Source organism: Struthio camelus, chromosome Z (genome assembly GCF_040807025.1).
Source record: "Struthio camelus isolate bStrCam1 chromosome Z, bStrCam1.hap1, whole genome shotgun sequence".
Taxonomy (NCBI): domain Eukaryota; kingdom Metazoa; phylum Chordata; class Aves; order Struthioniformes; family Struthionidae; genus Struthio; species Struthio camelus.
The window spans coordinates 65,588,377-65,610,491 of record NC_090982.1 but is presented as its reverse complement, the minus strand read 5'-3'; the positions used below and the strand labels follow the sequence as shown (position 1 = coordinate 65,610,491).

Below are 22,115 nucleotides of genomic sequence, written 5' to 3'. Positions count from 1 at the left end.
CTGTGATGGAACAGAGCAAGCCAACACCAAGTTAAAAGGGTTTGGCGGAAAAAGATAACCAAAGAAACTGGTATCACCCACTAACTGAAGTGGACAGGGCTAATTAGTGGAATTGCGACAACAATGTTTCCTGGCTCAGGGTCAGGAGAACAGAAGATCCTGCTTAGTCTTACAGCCACGACATTTGCTTTGCAGGCTGCACTAAAACTTACCTTAACAGTTTGAACTCGCAAGGAAGTAGATACGCTAGTCAGAGGAAAGAAGCGGGGGAGAAATTTCCCCTAAAGGCTGATCAACGACAGCTACACGTTTTTTACCCTCGATGAGTATGGATGGGATCTGTAAGTACTAGGCCCTAGGTGGCACATTCGGTCTTCAATATCAAATATGCTGATTAGATACACTGACCTGAATCATCCTTGCAAAGTATTAAGCTGAAGGCTAGCATGCTATCACATGCTGCCACGTGCCAGAAAATGTCAGGCACATCAGTTACTGTGACTCTTCTTGACGGTTTGCTTGGGATTTGCCTCCTAAGATCTGTCATTTTCTGAAATCTCTGTCAAAGACGGGCTGCTATGCTCTTGCGTATTACAGAGTGTATCATACGCTGTAGTAGGAACCTGGATCAATGCTGTAATTTTTCTCTAATTTTGAGCCCAGTGAAGTAGAGAGATGCCAACAAAATTTGTCATATTCCTTTATTAATTTTCCAGCAAAACAGAATCATTTTTTGATTCTTTGCCACCAAACTTATGCTTTTACCATGGTAGGGAGGATAAGAATCTCTTCAGAGCTTAGGAGAGGCTGAAGTGTTGAGCTTTGAGTAGGTACCATGATTTGCTCAATTGCCTTCTCAGGTACCTTCTACGTTCCTACTGTATTATTCATCTTTTAGGAAGAGAACCATGAAGCAGTCCGTAGGATCCACAGATAGTTACCAATATCTCTTCATGAACTCTAGAATTTTAGGAGTTAGTTACTGCAATGCAAGTGAACACAGTCCTTGCTGCTGTTCAGGGGCCTAAAGTATAAAGTTACTGGCATTCAGTAAGAAGGAGAAATACGGGACTTACAATCTTTGTGATTTTTGGTAACCACCACATGGAAAACACAATTGTGTTAATTAAGGAAAGGAAGTATGTGGCCTCTCAGTTTAAAGAGAAGGCCTTAGTGACTGATAAATCTTCCAGCATAAAGGTCAAACGTCTTTGGAGAATTATCTCAAAATATGGTATTTGAACAGCTTTCTTCTAGACTACTTACAGGATTAGGAATCAAGAATCCCTCCTCAGGTGTTTGGCACTTTGTATTCACCCTGTGGGGAGCACCAGAATGGAGATGTGGACTGAACTGCTTTGATATATTCAAAGCAGGTGCTTACTAATACTCGTTACCCAGCTTCAGAAGTAGTGTGGCCAAATGAAGGAAACTTTTTGAATCTTGATGACTTGGATTTCACCATATTCATCAATGTCCCTGCTGTAGTGGATAGAGAATCCAAAAAGGTGTCTTGCTTTTTGTTTTTTAATAATGTCAGTGCAAAAATAAAAATTAACCATGTTAGAATAACTATGTTAACATTAATTTAAAAAGTGCTAATTTGTTAGCAGTTAATTCACACAAGGAAAGGAATAGAGACATTTAGTAAAAAGGAACTGACTGAACATGACCACTTGCCGTATTCTGCTCTCAGGTACAGGGTGAGATATTTTAGTCAGTGCACACACATGACATGCATGTCTCCCAAACAGAATCCAAGTTCCTGTGCTTGCAGCACAAACACACATTTATACATAGACTGTGAGGACAATGATTTAGACCTATTTGTGAGGACAGCACATACACATTCAAACACACTTGGGGTTAGAGCAGCGTAATGGCTTCACCTTCATTTACCTAATGTCAAGTGAGTAAGGTATATGACACAGGGGGAATAAGTGTAGAAGGAACTGCTCTGACATCATGCAACCTCTCACCAGGTCCAGGGAAGCAGTTGCTGCTCTAGGAGGACACTGGCCTCATAAAGATTTCTTGGATTTTAAAGGCATTAAAGTCCTGTCTCATTCCTCTTGGTATCCTTTATGCTACAGTTTTATGATTTCTAAGAGACATTTAAAAGAGACTGCAGTATGCATTTACTGTGTGACACTTATACTTGCTTAATATTACTGATTTTCATGCCATATTAGAAAACAGGTACAGAACAGCACTAAACTTAAACTGATCAGTGAATCAACAAACTGTTATCGCTCTCATTTTTTTCCCAGAAGTGTTCCAAAGCACAAGAAGGAGCTGCTGCACATGTGTTGAAATTATTTTCCGGTGCAAAACATCACAGCTGTTTCTAAACAGTTTGTAGTAAGATTAAGCTATGGTATACGTGCTTGCCAAATTTCGTTTCTGAACAAATGAGCTGCTGTGTTTCTCATTATCTTTTCAATATATAACACACAGCTATCTTTAAAAATCAAACTAAATAGACTTAACCAAGCACGCACCTAATCCTAAAGGCATACAGCATTACTGTACAGCTCTGAGCATCCTGGAGAGAAAATTGTTTGACAATACTACTACCAGTAGATGGCTTGGCCTACTAAGTGGTTTCTGTGTTTACTACTTCCCATTTGAAAACTTCAACCCAAATTTTAACGTAATGCATCTTAAAAATATGGTAAACCTTTAGTATGTAATGTAAACATCTATGGGAATGGGAATGTACATAGTCCTCGCTCACCTGAAGATTCTTCTGCCTCTTGTGTCTTCAGCACGGCCTCCAGTTCTGTTCACCACACCTGACACTTCCATCTTAACACACTGTTTTGGTATTATCTTTTTACTTACAGTGACAAAGTTGATTTTTTCTGTCATTCAAACAGCACCGCTCCTTAATCAAATCAGGCCTCCTCTAGGTCACAACTGATCTTCCGCAACTGATTCCAGATGAACACGAAACAATAACCAAAGCAAATATCCTGTCTGATCAGACAGGACCCTAATGCTAAATCAAAATTTTATACCATATTTGGTCAACAGTAGTCATTACATATTACAGAGACTTTTCTATCCATGCGAAATAGATGTCTATTTTAGTAATTAATAACTTACTCAGGTGGGCAAGGCTCAGTGTTGCAGGCTCTTTGATTTTCTGGAGGCTTACTGTCAGGATCACAGTAATTGTTCTGCACAATGGAGTTGTCGTCCAGCCTTTTACACACTACCTCTTGTTTCTGCACACCTTGGGATAAAATTAAACACCATTAATTAATAATTCTTACTCCTCTACTTGTTGACTAAAAGTATATTTCGCCAATTGATTATTAATCCTACTATCCAACTTTAACTGGCTGAATGCTCCTGGGATCTGAATTCCTATTGACTGAATGCCCCCTGACCACACAAAATTTTTCATTTTCCTTCAATTTTAGGCCACCCCACTGAAAGAGGATTTTAAATTGCTGTTGTTTTCTAAAACAAAGAGAATGTATTTATAGATATTACTAACAGATTGCTTTTATTTGCATATTGCACAAAATCCATTTTCCATCTACTCTTCTCTCCTGGTAAAAGACACTCCACTTTCCAAAGAAAATATCACTAAATAGAATGTGGTCACACTTCAGTGTAGAATTATTATTTATGTGCTCTGGTTTAAAATAAAACTGCAGCACCAGCATTCAGTGCTGCATTCTTATACTTGTCATCCTATAAACATTTTATTCAGTAAAATAACAGAAGTATTATTCATTCCGAAAGATGCAGCTTTTCTCTGTGGAAGCTCACTACGTCTAGCACTCCCAGCTCCCCTTTCGTTATTTAACCATCAACAGGCAGTTCAGAATTGATTATCATTCCCAAAACACAGTGAAAAATCGCCGCCAGGGTAACATTTTAAGGTAACACTTTAAGCAGATTTTCCAACATAAAAAACAGGATGTAAAGAAAGGTGTTACAGAATCACTGATATATGAAAACAGCAGCTCAGAGTATTGCTGTACATGGCACACATTGCCTCCTTCTCCATTTTTAGAACAAGCTGTGTGATGTTTGCTGGGATATACAGACTGTGGATCTGCAATTCACACACAATTCTTATTGAATACGAGTAGTCATAATTGAAATAATTGAAATTGAAATAATGGGATTATTTGTATCATAAAGTTTGCACAAAGTCCTCAACCCTTCTTAAAAACAGAAGCACTTACTTAATTTTTTCCAAGTTGTGAAATGCATACAAACATGTAGAAATTAAAACATCCCGGCTTAAACTATCAGCCAACTTCATTTTACAGTGCTTCCTCTTCATTTTAAGACAAGATTTTTATAGGATATATACATTTGCAGTAAAAAAATTGATTATATGAATATGTTTTCCTACACTAAACAACCCACTAAAAACAGGGGATGTTCTTTCATGAAACATTTTCAGTCGTTTTGCTCTTTTTAAACTAGCTAGGCAACTTACCTATTAATTGTTTCCATTGCTATTCATTAATGACAAGACTCAAATCTCCTACTACGGTTCCTAAAATGAGACCTACATGGAATTTTACTTGACTCACTCCAACAGTGAGTCAAGTAAAATATCACAATGGTGTTCAGGGCAAAGGGAAATGGTAACCTCCTCCTTCATGACAGCCTTGAAGAACCCTCTATGAGGCTGCAGATATATGAGTAGTAGGTTTTATCCCTTCTCAGTCTGATGGATTCCTCCCTCTCCTGAGAATACAGTAACTGCTGTGACTAACCCAGTGATTAATTCAGTCAGCTGAAATGGCAAGACTGTTGTTGTTAGTCTGTAGATTATTTTGGGTTTTTATGCAATTACAGTCTAATGTATAATGTACAAACCACCTTGAGAGCAAGGACCAAAATCTCTCACTGCCTGTGCTGGATGAATGCCTTTTTCACTGATTACAGACTAAGTCCCTTTTTTGTTGTCCTTCCCCTGGCTCCATGAATCTTGCATCCCTGGCTGCACTGTGGCCCAGAACGGCTGTTAGAAAATCTTCACCTTCCCTACCCTCTTAGTTTTGTCAACTATTCTACAGCACACAGAGTGTTCTTCTCGAGATGCACTTCCAGTTTAAATCTCTTCAAACCGAAATAGGGAACTGCTATTGACAAGTATGTTATAATCACCACAGCATCCTGCAAAATATGAGTATCACCTCCTACTTAAAAACAGAGTAAGCCATGTTCATTTAAACACTTGCTCTCAGGAAAACTCAACAGTCCGGATCCTAAGAACATAAAAATGCTTCACGTGTGGCCTCATGTCAAAGGTGTATGGTATGTTCCTGACAGGAGAGGAGATGACTCAATATACCATTTGTTATGGGCTGCCTATAGGCAGATCCCTGTTTAGCATGTGAGGACATTGTGTCAACCCTCAAAATCATGTGTCCTCCATCAATCATATTGAGACCAAAGGTTCCTAATGCTGGAGTCCTGACTCCTCCGAAGCACCTAAATTCAGAGTCCCAGCTTTGCTACTGGGTAGAGAGATCTCCTTTTTTTTGATTACAGCAACACACAATTTTCCCAAAGCAGGTGCTTTAGAACAGGTTGTAAATCATTTCACAAACGTCTGACATCTCAGGTTATCCATACATACCATGAACATTTTGAAGTAAGCTTTATTTATGAAAAATATATTGATTAACATGAAGATAAGCCTATCTACAGATAAGCCAGGTAGACCAGTGAGCATCTTCCATTTGCTATATCTTTACACGCATACCTGGAGGCACTACACGGTGCGCAAGCCTGCCAGATGGTTTTCTGATTGAATCTTACATATACAAATATACATAAACTAAAAAGAAAACAGCATTTCTGAACAATATTCAACCTCCACTTCTTGCAAATTTTAAATTTATCTTCTTTATATGTCGAAAAAATTTTATTTTGGTAGTAGTTAGTCCAGCTGGAATTGAGACACAACTCAGAGCATTAGTATGGGAGCCCCTTAAGGGCCAGGAGGACAAGCCCCTCGCAGCTGCTCTGTTAACACATAGATATTCTCTTTCAGATATTTATCCATTAGGTATAAAGGACATCACAGTCTCACACAGAGGTATTCCACTCACAGCATTGCCAGCAGCTAATATTTCATTACAGAAAATGAATATAAAGCTTAAAATCAGTGAGATCTTATACTATATTGGCAGTTAAACAAACTTGGAACATAAGAAAATGCAACTAGCAACAACATCCTTCTACTACTGGGAACTACTCTACATAACTCCCTTCACAAACTGATCAAGCTCCATCTTAAACCCAGGTGCATTTTTCATCTCTGAACATCACAACTTTGACTACTAGAAGCATTCTAACTTCCATCCTAGATATATTAATGTACAATTTATACTATTTTCTTAAGTCACTACATTCTTTCAGTTTACATAACTTTGCTTTGCTACTCAAGCCAACTCTTGCAGTTTCTGCATGGAAGTTGGATATGCCAGTTCCCTTCACCATCCTCACAACACTTCTGTGCACCTGTTCACGCTTGAGTTTATTACAGCCACACTGCAACCTGTGACCAGTACTGCAGAGAGATTTTACCAGTGCTTTTAATGACCCAGTGCCATTAAAACTTTCAAAGAAATACATCCCAAGATCATATTCACCTTTATCATGACTACAGAATAATATGCCATTCCTTCCCTATATGTCTCCTAGCATTGCATTATCAACAAATTTCATTGCAGCTTTCTACTTTTTTTTGCTACGGTCAGAACAAAAAAGCCGGAAGTCTGATGAGTCACATGACAGATCTATAAGGGGCTCCCTTGCACTGCCTTTGGCCCAGTAACATACATCTTAAAAGCACCTCTAGTCTATCAATTTTTTCTAACTCTTTATTAGGTGTAGGTGATAACAAATACTTTACTGAAGTCTAACTGAATGAATCTATCATATTTCCTTGGTCTAGAAAATGAGTTCTATAATAAAAAGGGATACCTGGCTAGTCACACATGAGCTAGCATTAATTGGCATTAATTTCTAATTTAATTTCTAATTTTCTATTAAATTTTAATAGATCTTCAGCTACACTTTTCAGCAAAATTTCAAATCAGTTAGCACTGCAATGTGGTTATTTTACTATTCTTTTGACATGTATGTACATATACACAGTGAGACACAATTTTCTTAAACTCTTTATTCTGTTTCTTTACTACTACTTTAGTAGAGAAACACATATAAATCACTAAGAAGGAGGCAGACGAATGTTTACTAGCTCAGGCTCTCCTCTTCAATCTTTTCCTTTGATTCCTGAGAAATAAATAGGAGATCTAAATGCCTCAGAAGCTGTGACAATATGGTTCCCTTGAAATTCTATTACTTATGTAAACATTATAGTTTTAAGACACAGGCAACAGATGCGATAACTAAAATATAATTAAAATCAGATATGACAAGTCTGCCACCTGAGTAGGAGGGTGTTTTTTTTCTTATTTTTTTGCATTTTTCTACTCACACTTCACCATGACAAAAAATAGTATTTAAAAAGAAGTAAGCCAAACACTGATGCCAGTAACATGGTGCTGCTAGCAGACAGAGAATTTATGTTCAGTTCTGACTGAAGAATAATCATTTATCCTTTCCATCACAAGCTGTCTTAATTCTCTTGGTTACTGATATAATAATATGTTGCTCTCATGACGAAGTTTCCTACAAATGTAATTGCTTAAAAATAATTTATGCATACTTTAGAACTACACACTTCAATAATACATGCCTTTCTATCAACTAATTTATGGGATATTTCAGATATTAATATTATGTTTTCATTACAATTCCTACTGGCATTATACACAGTTCCTTCTAGGCTTTGGCTAAAAACCGGCAGCCTCAGGAAATTCATTTCTGAAGAGCTATGCAATAAGAAAATACTCTGAAGTACTAAGCACACAAAGTATTATTGTGCTCAGTTTTCAAAAAAATTTATACCAGCCATGATATTTATTGAACGCAGGTCAGGTAGCATATCACCCATAAGACAGCATTCACCGCTGTTCACTCACAACATGAACATTCCTTAATACATGCCAGTTGGACATGCTGGTCTAGCCGTAAGATGTTCTGCAGCACTCTGCCCTACAGAATGCGCTTTGTGATGTAAGAAACGTTAAGTATGGATTAAGTAAACTTCAAATTATTGCTAATTACAGTGTTACTTGAAATAATACCACATAAACAAAATTCAGATTCTAACTTCAAAACACAAAAAACAAATGGAGAAAAACTAGCAACACTGTTTTTACCCAGACAACAGCTACAACTTAGTTAAGCCCTGTGGGCCTTGAAAAAATCTTTTTAAATTATCAGCTCTTCTGAGTATATATGATCTCTGAAAATAATCTAAAAAGCACAGCTAAACAAGTTCATTTAAGCTCCTGAGGGAATAATTACAAGCAGTTAGACAGAAACACTCTGTTTTCAAATCTAGAGATTTATAGTTTATTATAAAAGACATAAAATGTCCTTATGACCAATGCAATTCTAATAGGAAACAAAACTCCAGTGGTTTAGTGACCATATTCCCTAGAGATCTGAAATGTTTTGCAGATTTCAATTCATAAATAGTCTGCATGACATTCAACAGCCAAATTTAAAATTACATGCAGCACATTTTCTTCCTACATTAAAATTGCAATCATGTAAATGCTGTATCTATTTTTAAAAGCAACCCCCCAAAACTGTGGTTTGCAATTACAACAGTTTAATTATAAAGATGCCAGTACCAATACACAGTGAGTCTTGCATCACTAGAACTAGTGCATGCTGGTTAACCCAGACATACTTTCTGAGCTCACTCATCAGGTCACAAGATATTCATCACAGAGCCAAACGTACATTTTCCTTGATGAGGACAAGTATGTTTTATTTGTTCAAAGACAGTTTTATAATTCACCTGATGGCATGAAAGAAAAACACACTAGACACCATTGGTGCAATAGCGATCAGCAAAGGAAAGTGAACAGGAATCAAATTACTTTTAATAAAATATTGATTGAACATTTCAAAAAACCCCACACAAATATGTAAGATATTTAACTCATCTGGAGATGAATTCTAATAGAACGAAATATTATCTAGACCAACGCTTAGGATACCTGGTAAATTCCAGATAATAAAGGCTTTCATCTTAGACTTTTATTAAGAATCGGATACAAAAGAAACATAATGGGCATGCACTTACTGTAGTTTATTTTTAATGTCTACAAAAGTAAAACTATATAGATGGATTTTTTTTCCTTTGGTTGTTGGATTTTTTTAAACAATACTACTAGCAGCTCACTTCCTTATTAAGAATACTCATGGCTCTGAACAAAGTCAGACGCTTACCCTTGGAAAGCTACACAATATCATATAAGGAAAGACAGGCATGAGAGTAAAACTGTAATTCAGTGATCTGTAAGTGAAATATAGTGCTCATTTCTATTTCAGTACTTTCCTCCTCTCCTTCCAACCCTCATTTTATTAAGCTTTATTTCCTGTTTCTTGGTATTCAAGTTTCTCCTTAGGAAAGGAGAAACCTCCCCTCGCTTCCTTCCCTTTATGCATATTGTGCTACCCTCTGGTATTGTTTTCCTGTAGCCTTGTTTAAATCTGCCACCATTTTACAGAGCCCTGCAGTATAATAAATACATAGCCAAAACACAAAAATTTGCAAGCAAGCCTAACAGATGCTTTGAGTAGCACTGGGGCCTGAAACGCTTGTTCTCTAATTCCGCATATCTGTTGCACAGATCTGAGCAGGCATGCATTTTTACCAAAGTTTTCCCTTCAAATATCACTACATAGTATTATATACAAAATAATGTATTTTTCCTTTACTGGATTATGAATCTAGGGTAAAGCTTGAGGGCAAGATTTAACTTGTATCAGTTATGGAAATACTTGAACAAGATGGTAACAAACTTTCCTTTCTAAAACTCTTTACTCTGAGTAGAACAGTTATCAGTGAAATTTAAGGGAAAAAAACAAAGTTATTTTGGAGAATGTATGTAGTTCAGTTCTACATAAAGTTCCCAAAGAGGAAGAGCTAGGTCAGGTAGAATGAATTTGTATTTTAAAGGGAAGTTTTTCCACATAGAAAATGCTTGTTCTAGTGTACAAAAAGACAAGTTACAATTCTGCATTTGCAAGCCTAAAAGCACACACTAAGAGACAGACAGGTCCAGTGAGATATTAAAAATGAATGAAATTATATTCTCAACCTACACAGAAGTGCATGAATCCAGGAAAGGAAAAGAATTGCTTGTTACCACGTATACTTTTTAAGTAGCTGGTAAATCAGAAGAATCTATTTTTGGTAAAACTCAAGAAAATACCAAAACAAAACTCAGATTTTGGATCCAATTTAATGCCACACAGCAGTGAAAAATAAGGAAAAGCTAGAAAAGAGGCTTACTGTGAAACTCTGTATTAATTACAATACAGTTCAGGATTGAATGTGCATAAACTATTCCTCTCCCTGTCTCACGTTTCTGTTTAGTTTACTGCACAGAAAATGATGTTCGCTTGCAGAGCAACTATGGAATATTTTGTTCTTTTCTTCTTTAATATGCATGACACTACTAAATACACACTCTTTACGCTTTGTTATTACAAAAAGTCTAACTTCTTCCTGGTCTTTCAGATGCAATCCAAATATGCCATTGTCTGTCTCACAAACTTTAATTTATCTCCTAGACTCCTCTAGGAAGAATACAGAGGGAGAGGAGGTATAATGTCTACTTTGAAAAGAATCCATTAATTTTGGGTGCCCAACTGAGTTTTCAGAACACTTAGCATTATACACACATTATGGGATGATGAACTTCACACAGTTCCCAGGACTTCACTGCGAGTGCTCAGCATCTGGCCTTTGTGCTCCGCTTCAACACACATCCTCAAGTTCACACCACAGAAACATCACTCTGGTGGGCTGTAACAACCACCCTCACATTTTAACTGCTTTGAATCAAAAAGCATACAACAAACAATAAGTATGCCTTAAGAGTCAGAGACTTGGCCAAGTGCTATGTGACGCAATATAGTCAGTCTGATTCAGAGAGTGCTAGGCCTAAGCAGCGTGGATTTGGACATGTAACGCAGCCTCAGGATGAGAGGCTCTCCCTGGCCAATTGGTCCCTCTTTCACAGAACAGCCACAGCCACAGCAAACGTAAGATTTCAGTCACCCTTAAATCTGTCATGTCCTGGCTTCTAAATACTTGCAAATCAGCATGTTCTTTTAAGACAGCTTTTTACATGTAACATACACCTAGACAAAAAGACGTAACATTAGAACACAGACGTGTTCGGAGAGGCACAAGTTAAATGTGTATATGAGAATTTAGATTTGCCTACAGCTACGCCATGCTGTAACATAATATAAAAGTATACCTGGCTAGACTTCAGCTACAGCTTTCTTAGATGAAGATGGAATATCATATCCTCAAATCTTTTTCACCTTTTAATGTCTCTGCACTAGAGGTCAGCTGTACAAAGTACAGTAAGAGGCAGGGAAATGTTGATGCCTTTCATCTATTGGTTACAATCCGTACCCAAACCATAATTAAAAACCAACTTCCTCACTGGTATTTCTCACACATGTTCATTACTTTAAAAAAAAAAAAAAATCTTTTAGTGGGCAATTCTTTAATATTTGAACTTTCATCCTTTGATGTCGAGCACAGTTTCTCTTCTAAAGACAGAGTTCAAATACATAGAATTTCAGTACTGTACTTCATAATGAATCCTACAGAAATAAACAAAGCTATGCAGTGGCTTCATTTCTAAGATTTCTCACACTTCATATTTATATTAGCTAGCTTTTCCAGTTACAGTGCCTGCCTCTACAATCTCTGTCTCCCTTTTCTTTTTCCTTGACTCAGCTCCTTTTTAGAATTGTGTCTTCTTTTGGCATATGGTAAAAGGTGTTTCATAAACGGGGGGAATAGAAGGTATTCACATGGAGAAAGGTATTCATATGGAGAAAACAGATACAGTTTTTACATGAATTATAGCTACAATGAAAAATTTATTCCCTGAGCACAGATCTTAATGAAAATAAGTTAACATAGTATATCCTCACATTAAGCTGAACGAAAGGAGAGAAAAGTGCCTGGTTTAGCCACCATAGGCTACTTAGGAAAATCTTTCCGTAGGGAAAAAAAAAACAAATGAGTAATAATTGTATACAGACAGTGAATGTCAGTGACTCATATATCTTTCTTTAAAAGTTAATTAATTATGTCTAAATTCATGACATAATTAATTATGTCATAATTCATTATGTCGAAATGTAGGCAAAGGCCTACTCCTTCAGATCCAAATATTTTCTTTATATAGCTCTGGATCTGCGACATGATGATGCTTTGCATGACAAAAGATTCATGGCAAAATCTTGTCTCTACCTAAATCAGTGGGAATTTTCCCATTGACTTCAGAAGGATCATTAACTCACTGCTGTCATAAAAATAGGATTTGGTAGCATGTGCAAGATTCTGAAACTTAGAACTGTCTTTTGCTATGAGATAGGCACTTCCCCTCTAGGCTTCTATTTCTTTCAAACTTTATTTTTTCTACCAGACTCACCAATGTTAAAATATTAGTGAAAAAAGCAGTTTGTCACACATGTGGTTACAAGAATCCAACAAATGCACAATAAAAATCTTAAAGAAATTTGACACTTGCCTCTATTTGTTTCAATACTTTCTCTATTTAGCTGCAGAGAAGAGAAACTGTGTTGCTCTTCGCGTTACACACAGCTAAGCAAACTGCCAGTACTTAAACAGCAAACAACTCATAACAGCCACAGCAGGATCCAGCAGAAAGATGAGTCAAAATGCCTCTAAACATAAACACCTCCAGTAGCGGAAAAAAAAATTGAATAAATAAATAAAGGAAAAGGACAAATATTTGGTCTGAAGGTTCTTGAAATAAAAACAGTTCTTTCCTCTTGCTACTGACAGTGTGCTGCACAGTAGAAAGCTGAAATTCTGAGGTGGATTTAAAGCTCTCTCCCTGATCTTCTGAAATTCAGGCATGTCAGGGAGATGATGCATTCAGTCTCCAGAGAGAAGAAAGATGCCGTTCACACAGCACTTCTACTCACCAGTCCATGCAGCAGCAATGGTGTTGGCTTTGAAGGAAGCCAACTGTCCTGCTCTCCCAGCCAGAGGTAAAGAATTGCATTGGTGGCCACTAGAGGGAGGAGGATTAGGAATACAGTAAATTGTGGGCAAAAGGCACCCATGATGAAATCACATGGGACAACCTACAAATCCCCCACCACTGCCAATAGGCAACAATTCTCAGATACTGCTATGGGCTGGGAGGTATAATTCAGTTGTTATCATCTCCTACAGAAGAGCTGCCAGTATGCATCCTGAACTTCAGTGGCTGGAGGATAGGAGGGCTGACTAGGATCATGTGAAGTATACATATATACATACACGCAGACACACATCCCTTATTTATAGTTGCCTTCCGGCTTCTATCTCCTTACTTAAAACTTCAGACGTCCTTTATCAAGAAAGCTCCTGTGAAAAACAAACATCCCAGCTTCAAGACAATCTCAGGAGAAGCATTAGCAGACAGAGACACACTGTGCCAAGATATACTGCATTTAACACAAAAATCTGTACATATTAAATGTAGTTGAAAACAAAATAAATCCAAGGTGATAAATGTTCTTTCACTAAATTAAGTTTTGAAGCATATCTGAAAGAAATATTTTCAATTAGTTACCCACATAATTATGTAGCAATGTGTATCCTGCAATTCTGTTCACCCTTTAGCTTGACTGCCTGGTATGTGTCTTACCTCCAGCACAAGTGGCAGAACATTCTGACCAAGGCAGATGATTCCATGCAAAGCCAACTTCATTGTCTCCACTGCCAGTGCGAGAGATGGGAACATTGAATTTATACCTTATACCCAAATTTTGTTCCTGTAGCAGAATCTGTAGTTGAAAACAACTGGTTATACCATTAAAACAGGCAAGCAGAGGGCAACTACAGTGACATTTAATCTAGGTATGTGTTATGCCTTGTGGAAGGGAAAAGGTAATAAAGCAAGTCGTAATAGTTCTTTCAGGTATTTCCAAAAGAATCTGGACTAACTTTTAAAACATACACAATAATACTTTTCCTTTGTATTAAGGTGAGCTTTCTTTTTCCCCCCTTTACTACCACAAATTCGTAACTCCTGGGAATTCTTTATTGCTGAAATAATAATTTTAGAAAGCGAGTTTTCATGACATTAATGTCTTAACAGAAAATAATTTGGTAGCTGAATAATTTTTTGAGGTCAAAGCTGGTTAAGGACATTACTGTGGAAAAATGCAACACGATTTTAAGACCCCACTGAAATCTTGTGAGGAACCACCCACACAGTAATTGTGAATCCAATATTCCAACCTCGCTTGTACTTCTCGTGACTACAGTAGTAAAAACAACAGAGGTCATTTTCCCCTATTGCATTAGCCAACAGAATTAGCTTGGTGAAAAACAGAATTAGCTTTTAATGAATATCATTAACTCCCACTGCAGCTTTAGCACCACTAGGCGGAAGCGCAACAGTGACCATGAGCTTTTAGTTCTCCTCACTGTTGAGTCGCCCTTCCACTTATCAGCTGTCCAAGACTCTGCTCTCTTAATAACAGTCTCATCATTGATCCTCTATCAAACATTTTTGTTGCTAGTATGTTAAGAAGCAGCAATTTGATACATCTCAGACCTACTTCTTATCCCCTTCTACCTTGTTATATTTTGCAGAGGCATCTACCTATCTTTATTGGACAAAAGAGCAGAAAACTTCTAGTAAGAAAGTCAGTGGCACTGACTGAATGAGAAAAGGCACTATATCATTGCGTAACTCATTTTACACGGCCTCTCTAGCTTATCCACACCTGCAGCAGAAAAAAGATGGGTTCAGGTGTTTGAAAATATTGCCTAAGATGTAAATACCCAGGGAGCAATCATTCTATACACAGAAGCGCCACGTCTCGCTCAAGCAAACCCTGAGCTGCAAATCTGGAGGCTGACAGAATATATTGGAGAAGTATCACCCTGTTATTATACTCTTCCTCAACACAATAGGAAGCTCACTATTGCCTGTTGTCACAGACTGGGTACAAGGACCTTGGTCCCATCTTCTGTTACGTTCTTGTGTTCTGTACGATCCATCAGGAGCAACATTTGTCACAGCAACACACTTGAACATATGTCAAATCATGACACTCTTGATACTGTAAGAAGCACGGTAAGAAATATGGTACGCTTCACCCTCAGGCCATGTTTAAAACCAGGTACCTACAGATCTGTTCAGAAACCAAAATGTACTCTGTAGGTATTACACATCACAATCACAGCCTGATGCAGTTGCTATATGCTGTCTCTCCACACTTTCATGAATCAGAACTATGCAGGGATACAATACGCATCCCATTTACAATTTAGGCTACCATTATTCTGGAGCACATTTAACACAGATGGGAATGTCATCAGGGGTATTTTCAGTGAGATTTCCTGGAGCTTTCCTGACTTTATCCCCCTTTTTCATCACAATGTCTGCCTGTCAGTTTTGAAAGATAAGAAAGTTGAATTAAAACATTAATGCAACGTCATAGAACTTGGTAAACTGTATACTCTTTGTAAAAACTACCTATTTTGATTCCACTCGTGGCCTCATCTCTCCTCAGAATACAAGTACATAATCAAAAATTCAGAAATATATCAGTTATAACTTTACCATGACTATGAGATTTTCTGATGTAGGGCCTAGGGCTTCCAGAGACTCAGGTTCATCTGTTGGTCTCTTGTAATGGAAAGCTGTTCCAGCAACATCAAACTTTCTTGGCCAGTCAATAGTCCAGGCACCATTAATATAGTAGTCATCCTCTTCAGATTTTAAAGCTTAAAAAAAAATACAAGCCACCTAAAAATTGGAAGCAGCATTTATAATAGAGAAACCATTGCAATTAAACTACTAATCTGTCAGATGTATGCGAACTTCACATATGAAACCTTTTTGTTTAGCACTGGTCAAACTATTCCTCATGTAGTTTCACAATACTGCCTTTATCATAACCTTCAAAGGACAGGCAGATTTTAACATGTACGTGCTATGAGAAATAAAAAATGCCACATGTAATTTGCAGTATGTATTCAACCCTAAAGCTGAGCCCACCTGCAATGTGTTCAGTTCTACTTAGATGTATGTAGGTCTCACATTTATAATCAGTTACCAGTCTAATCTTTAGATTATGTACTTTGTGGTGTGGGAAATGTAAGCACAGGTATCTCAGATAATGAGCAGAGAAGAAAAAAAAAAATAAGAGAAGGAAGATCAAGTCTGAAACATAGTCAAGTCAGCTCCTGCTTCTTTGCCCTGTGTTTTTTTTTCCTTCCCAAAACATAAATTCAAGGTATTTGTACTGTAAGACCAAATACTAACTATTTCATCTCCAAAGATGTCTTATCATTCCTGATTTACAGCCCTAAACCACAAAAGTACTGCAGGTAAAATATACATTTCTTAGTAAACTGGCCAATTAGGTTGGACAAGCAGATTTTGTTCAAGGACACTTACTTGATATTTTACCAAACAGATTGATTGATAAATATGAAACTGACTTTGTATCTTAAGATGAATATTCTGCTAATTAGATATTGAGTTATTGACTTAAGGTAACATGAAGACTGCTAGATTATTTGGCATTCATATTTAAATAAAATGTGTTCTTAGAAGCAAAATGATGATTGACAATACGTAATCAAACTGAAATTCAGTCTTTGTTGAGAAAAAATGCTCGCCAACTTTGCTGGATAGGGAATTTACATTGCAATCTTAAGGAATAAGACATCTTAAGATCAAGCTTTACTCTCAACTACATCTTTGTGGACAGAAGGTTTAGCTTAAACAGTTAGGAGAAAGGTCTTTACAAATGATGCTCAAGTTTTCTAAAAGAGTTTAGAGAGCATTTATATAGAGAGGAGATAGTTGGAGAAGCACTAACGTTCTGCTGGTGACAGCTGTATTCAGCAAGGGCTAGTAACCATTTCCATCAGTACCGTAAGGTCTGAAAAGGAATGTCTTTCCAAAGCATAAATCTAATTCCACTGAGTTCCCTGGATTTACTCTGGAATTACACACGTGCTTTGGGTGAAGAAAACTAGCTCTGACACATTCAGTTATCTGGGATTCTCGAAATAATTCAGATTCCTTATAGTCTATATGGGTTTTGAGGTACAAGAGAAGCAAGTAGTGAAAAAACTGAGCATCAGAGAACAAGACAAATTGTAGGCAGTACCACTAAAAGAAAGGAACAGAACTCCCACCATGTATCTATTTTAAGTAGGTAGATGAAATAACCACATTACAGCTGAACATCAATATTCTGTTTTATTAGTGATGTCACATTGCCACATAGCCAAAATTTCTATCCATACTGCTTTCAGAAGATCTAGCTCAATTAACAGAATTGCCACAGGGTCTCTCAAAGCCAGCAAGACATATTCAAATGTCTCTTATTCCACCACTCTATTATTCCCAAATGTTTTCTTTTCAATATGTCTAGTCTCTACTAACAGCAAATAACAAGATGAATTCTTAAATTACATTATTTGAGATATATAAATAAGAACAAATGAGACATATAAATGAACACAGGAGAACAAATGTTCTCATACATGTTTTTACATAATTCATCATTCTGACCTTATATGCTATCAATTATATACTATATATACTCAAACTAATGCATAAAGTGAAGCAGTTCATTTTTACTTGTCCACCTGCCAAAGAAAAATGCATTCGCATTGTGTAAATGGATTTGCTCAATGTCAGTTGTTACGCTTAGGTGAAGTTCACACAGCTATGAGCAGCATTCCATTAATATAATTACACGACAATGGTGAGGCAGTGACATAATGCTATTAGCATATGAGAGAGAAGAAACAAGTTAATATCCTAATCAAATCACTTATAAGAACTTGAGAAGGCAGGAGGCCCAGGGGAATCTAGCACTCCATACTGTTGCCTAAGGAGGATGTAAGGGAAGATGTCAACCCAGATGAATCCATTTCAGGGAAGATAACAGCATTGCTCTACATTTTTTCAGCAGCAGTGAAAACAGGCAATTTTGTTGTTGCTGGGTAATTTTTTGGATGGGTCAGTTTAAAACCTGATTTATTAGGCAGTTGCAGAAACATGCTCCTACGCTGGCACAACACAAGGAGTGACACTGGTGCAGAAATGAGCAGAGATGGGGGGAGGGAAGACAGGTGCTGACTGAGCTAATAAAGTTGCCAAAGGTCTAACTGCAGCCTACAGGTGAGGCCAGGGCTTGCAAAAGAACTGGATCTTAGCTTAGGAACTGAGAGGGCGTTGTTATGAGTTAGCCTGAGAGGCTGCTAACTGAAAAGAAGAAAGCAGAAACCTTGAAGCTAGAAAGAGAGCTACAGAAGGTGGCTGTTCTTAATTTTTGTGCATTTCTAAAGGGAACAATTGATTTCTTAGACTGTGTTCATGTATTTGGCAGCACTGCATACAAAACCAAATATAATAGTAAGTTTAAATGGCTATTTTCAGATTTTCAGCTGAATTAGTTGCCTAATCTTGCTCATGGTGTGGCCACACAAACAGCTGGAACAGCCTGGAACAACAGACAGAACTCCACAGAGATAGGGAAGGAGTGGGGAAACTGACTCTGCCACTAAAGAAATGCCTATAAAACAATATCCTTGAGGTATCTATTTTAACAAAATAAACACATTTTTAACTACCATCACGCTTGCATAGTGCTCTTCCTGGAACTGACAAACTATAAGCATTCCTCTCCCCAGGAACTAGTGATCCGACACTCGTTTACACTCCCAATACAAAGCATCGCGCACAAAATGAAACGGCCCCTCAGACTCGGTAAGATCATCTTTCATTAGGATGTAAGGCTCATTTGGAAGTCGGAAACACAAGGAACCAGTGAGGAAGAGGAACCCCTCATTCATACTAGCTAGGGCTTCTGTGATATGAAGCAAGGTAGTGTAGAGAGAGCCTGAAACTCAGGAACCCCCTTGAAATTGTGGCAAGCACATTAAAAGAAGTATTTATATAGCACTTCACATTTTTAAATCTGTGGCCAGATTAAATACCAAAGAAGCTGCCTATATTTTTTACTTAAGCACAAAATTTGGCATTTTTCTTTTATTTTATATAGCTTTACCAACCTAAATTCTTTTCCAGATCACTTTCCTTTGCTTATAAACTAGGAGAATAACAAACTTAACTGTAGTTGCTAAGAGTATCTCCTTTATTCTGACTTTCAGCTACCCACGGAATCAGAAAAAGAAGTATCTTATTTTGAATATAACAACATTAATACTGGTGTAGATTTCAAAGTGACATAATGCCCTTTTGACAAGGTGGTTCTTAGCATAAAACGACCAAGATAGGACGCATTGCACGCTCCCCTCCCACCGCCTCTGACTGAAATGTCAAGTATAGGATACGCAAGCAACCCTACCAGCAGTATATTTTGGCAAGGGGGAGGGGCCAGGGGGAAGCGTGATGCTGAAAGAACAATAACCATTCTTTATTGTTGGAGTAGGGGATGTTTTTCTTCCTGCAGAACGGAGGGAGACTGATAATTTGCTGAACTATGGGAGAGTGGGGGCAGGCAGAAAGAAAAGTAGGCAACTGAAAAGTAGTAGGTACTATCATGATTCATACAATCGATTTAGAAATTAATGTACCTAAGGAGAGTAATTGCCCTTCAAACTCAGACTTCCATGCGTGGTAGTCCTTTCCAACATGTTACTGTTACACATATAACAGATGTATATTTTTGTTCCTATGGAGTTAAGATTCACAAAGTAGCCTAGTCAACTGCTGTTCAGCCTAAACAAGTAAGTCTTTGGTAATGTTAATCTGTTAGTTTGCTGTATGACTCATCAGCTCTCTGAGCCATTTTTGACTGAAAAATGGGTGTTCCTGCACTACTGTGAACTGAACGCTGTGCGTATCAGGGTACAAAAACTTTCAGAAATGCTTATTTTGAGTTTGGTGAAGCCAGATTAGTACATATCAGTATTATAAAAATGCAAGGTAAATTTAAGACAATCTTTAAAGAAAGGAAAGATAATCTGGGAATTTGAATTAAATTCTGTGCTTTACCACAGGCTCTCTGAATGATCTCAGTTACGCCACAGAGTTTTTCTGTGTCTCATTTTCCTTTTCTATAAAATAGGAATGGCATTACGTCCCTAAAACACAGAAAAACTGTGAAATTAATACATTAAACGATGTTATAGTAGAGAGGCCATATTGTTTCAAAGAATATTTAAGTAACTATGGCTGCTGTTGAAAGACTGTTCCAAGAACAACATGGTGTTTTCAAATAGTACAATTCCCCCCCCCATAGAGACTTGCCCAGCTGGAAGACACTCTCACAGAGTGAGACTGCAGATCATGTAAGAGCTCCTCATCCACTTCAGCTCAGTCTGACCCTGTGAATAGTGCAGTTTACCTGATTTCGCACTGACGTGGACAAGGAGGGTTCACATGCCACACTCCATTAGCTCTACTTCAGGAGAATACATCTTAACCAATCGCTGCTCTTTTTGCACCTGTCTGATCGCCATCTAAGCTACCGTTCCCTTCACTGCTTCTACTATGCATAGTACTTTGCGTTTGGCCAAATCAGAAAACCATATCTTCAAATCACTTCCTAACGTTTATCTTAGTAACAGACTGCTATGTAAACCATCCTCTTACCAATGTAGTTCTTTGACGTTGCCACTTCTTTTATTTCAATGTGCACAGAACCTCTTGGAATTTGAATCACTTCCATATAACCTGGAAGATAAAGATATATTGTTTGAGACAATAACAAGAAATCATATTAAATCAGGAAATTAACAATACATTATTTACTATTAGCAATTAATAAGAGAGATGAGATTCAAATGTACTTGAACATTTTCTTTCAAGAGATACAAAGGAAAATTTTTTAAATTTCAGACACAAACGTGAAAGTGATAGCAAGAATTTAACTTATAGTCAGGGATTCAATTTTTTAACACTAATAAAATCTTTTCAACAGTGAATCACAAGTAATTAATGTACAAATTGACCTTAGGGTCATAAGATAATTCAGTTGGAAGAGACCTCAGCTGGAAATGACCTAATGTCATTTAGTCCAGCTTCCTGCTAAAAGCAGGGTCAGCTAAGAGATCAGACCAGGTTACCAGGTTATTCAGGGCCTTGTCCAGTTGGCTCTTGAAAGCCTCCAAAGATGGAGATTGCCCAACCTCTCTGGGTAACCTGGCCCACTGCTGGACTGCTCACATGGGGAAAAAAGTTTTCTCTTATATGCAGTCTGAATCTCGTTTCAACTTACAACCACTGTCTCTCATCCTCCCATCATGCACCCGCCACTGTGAACAGACTGGCTCTGTCTTCCCTATAACCTCCTCGTAGGTCCTGGAAGGCTGTTACTAGGTCCCCACAAACTTTCCTTTCTCCAGGCTAAACAAACCCAGTTCCCTCAGACTCTTCTCATAGTGGTAGTGAGTGCTCCAGCCCTCAACAATCTCAGTGGCCTCCTCTGAACTCAGACCAGTCCACTGATATCTTTCTTCTATCAGGAGACCCAAAAGTGGGCACCATACTGTAGATGCAATAATACTATTGATAATATGAAGATGGCAATACTAATATTGCATTCTCTGAGCTAAGTTTTCAACTAAGTGCTCATATACATGTCCTGAGATCTTAATAATATGAACTTTAGAGATACTTCTGGACTTTTTTCTATCTGAAAATTTGATGTATGACTAAATATCAGATTCCATCATACACATTAAAATTGTACACATAATTTCATTTAACATACCACCATAACTAATGAATAAACACAAATTGCATACTACTTTTTAAGTGCATTAAAGTCCAAGACAAATAACTATTGAGTAATGAAATATATTGTTGTGTTTGACATAAATCCAAACTAACACCAAAAAAAACCAAAATCCAACTATGCTAAAAGAAGTCAAAGCTTCTTAATGAACTATAGCTCCAGTTACGACATCTGCATGAATGATCAGCAGCAAT

The 22,115-nt window shown here is 37.4% G+C and overlaps 1 protein-coding gene across 2 annotated transcripts in view; it reads right to left on the bottom strand.

Moving 5' to 3' along the window:
- The window catches only part of LOC104146880 (A disintegrin and metalloproteinase with thrombospondin motifs 6), a 165,207-nt gene that overhangs the window by 21,018 nt on the left and 122,074 nt on the right, over window positions 1–22,115 (bottom strand). For both annotated transcript variants that reach the window (XM_009679158.2, XM_068927517.1), the window contains 4 exons: window positions 20,778–20,858; window positions 15,756–15,919; window positions 13,827–13,965; window positions 3,109–3,238 (listed from right to left, as the gene is read on the bottom strand). In XM_009679158.2, the coding sequence (XP_009677453.1) occupies window positions 3,109–3,238; window positions 13,827–13,965; window positions 15,756–15,919; window positions 20,778–20,858 (514 nt within the window). The remainder of the gene's footprint in view (window positions 1–3,108; window positions 3,239–13,826; window positions 13,966–15,755; window positions 15,920–20,777; window positions 20,859–22,115) is intronic.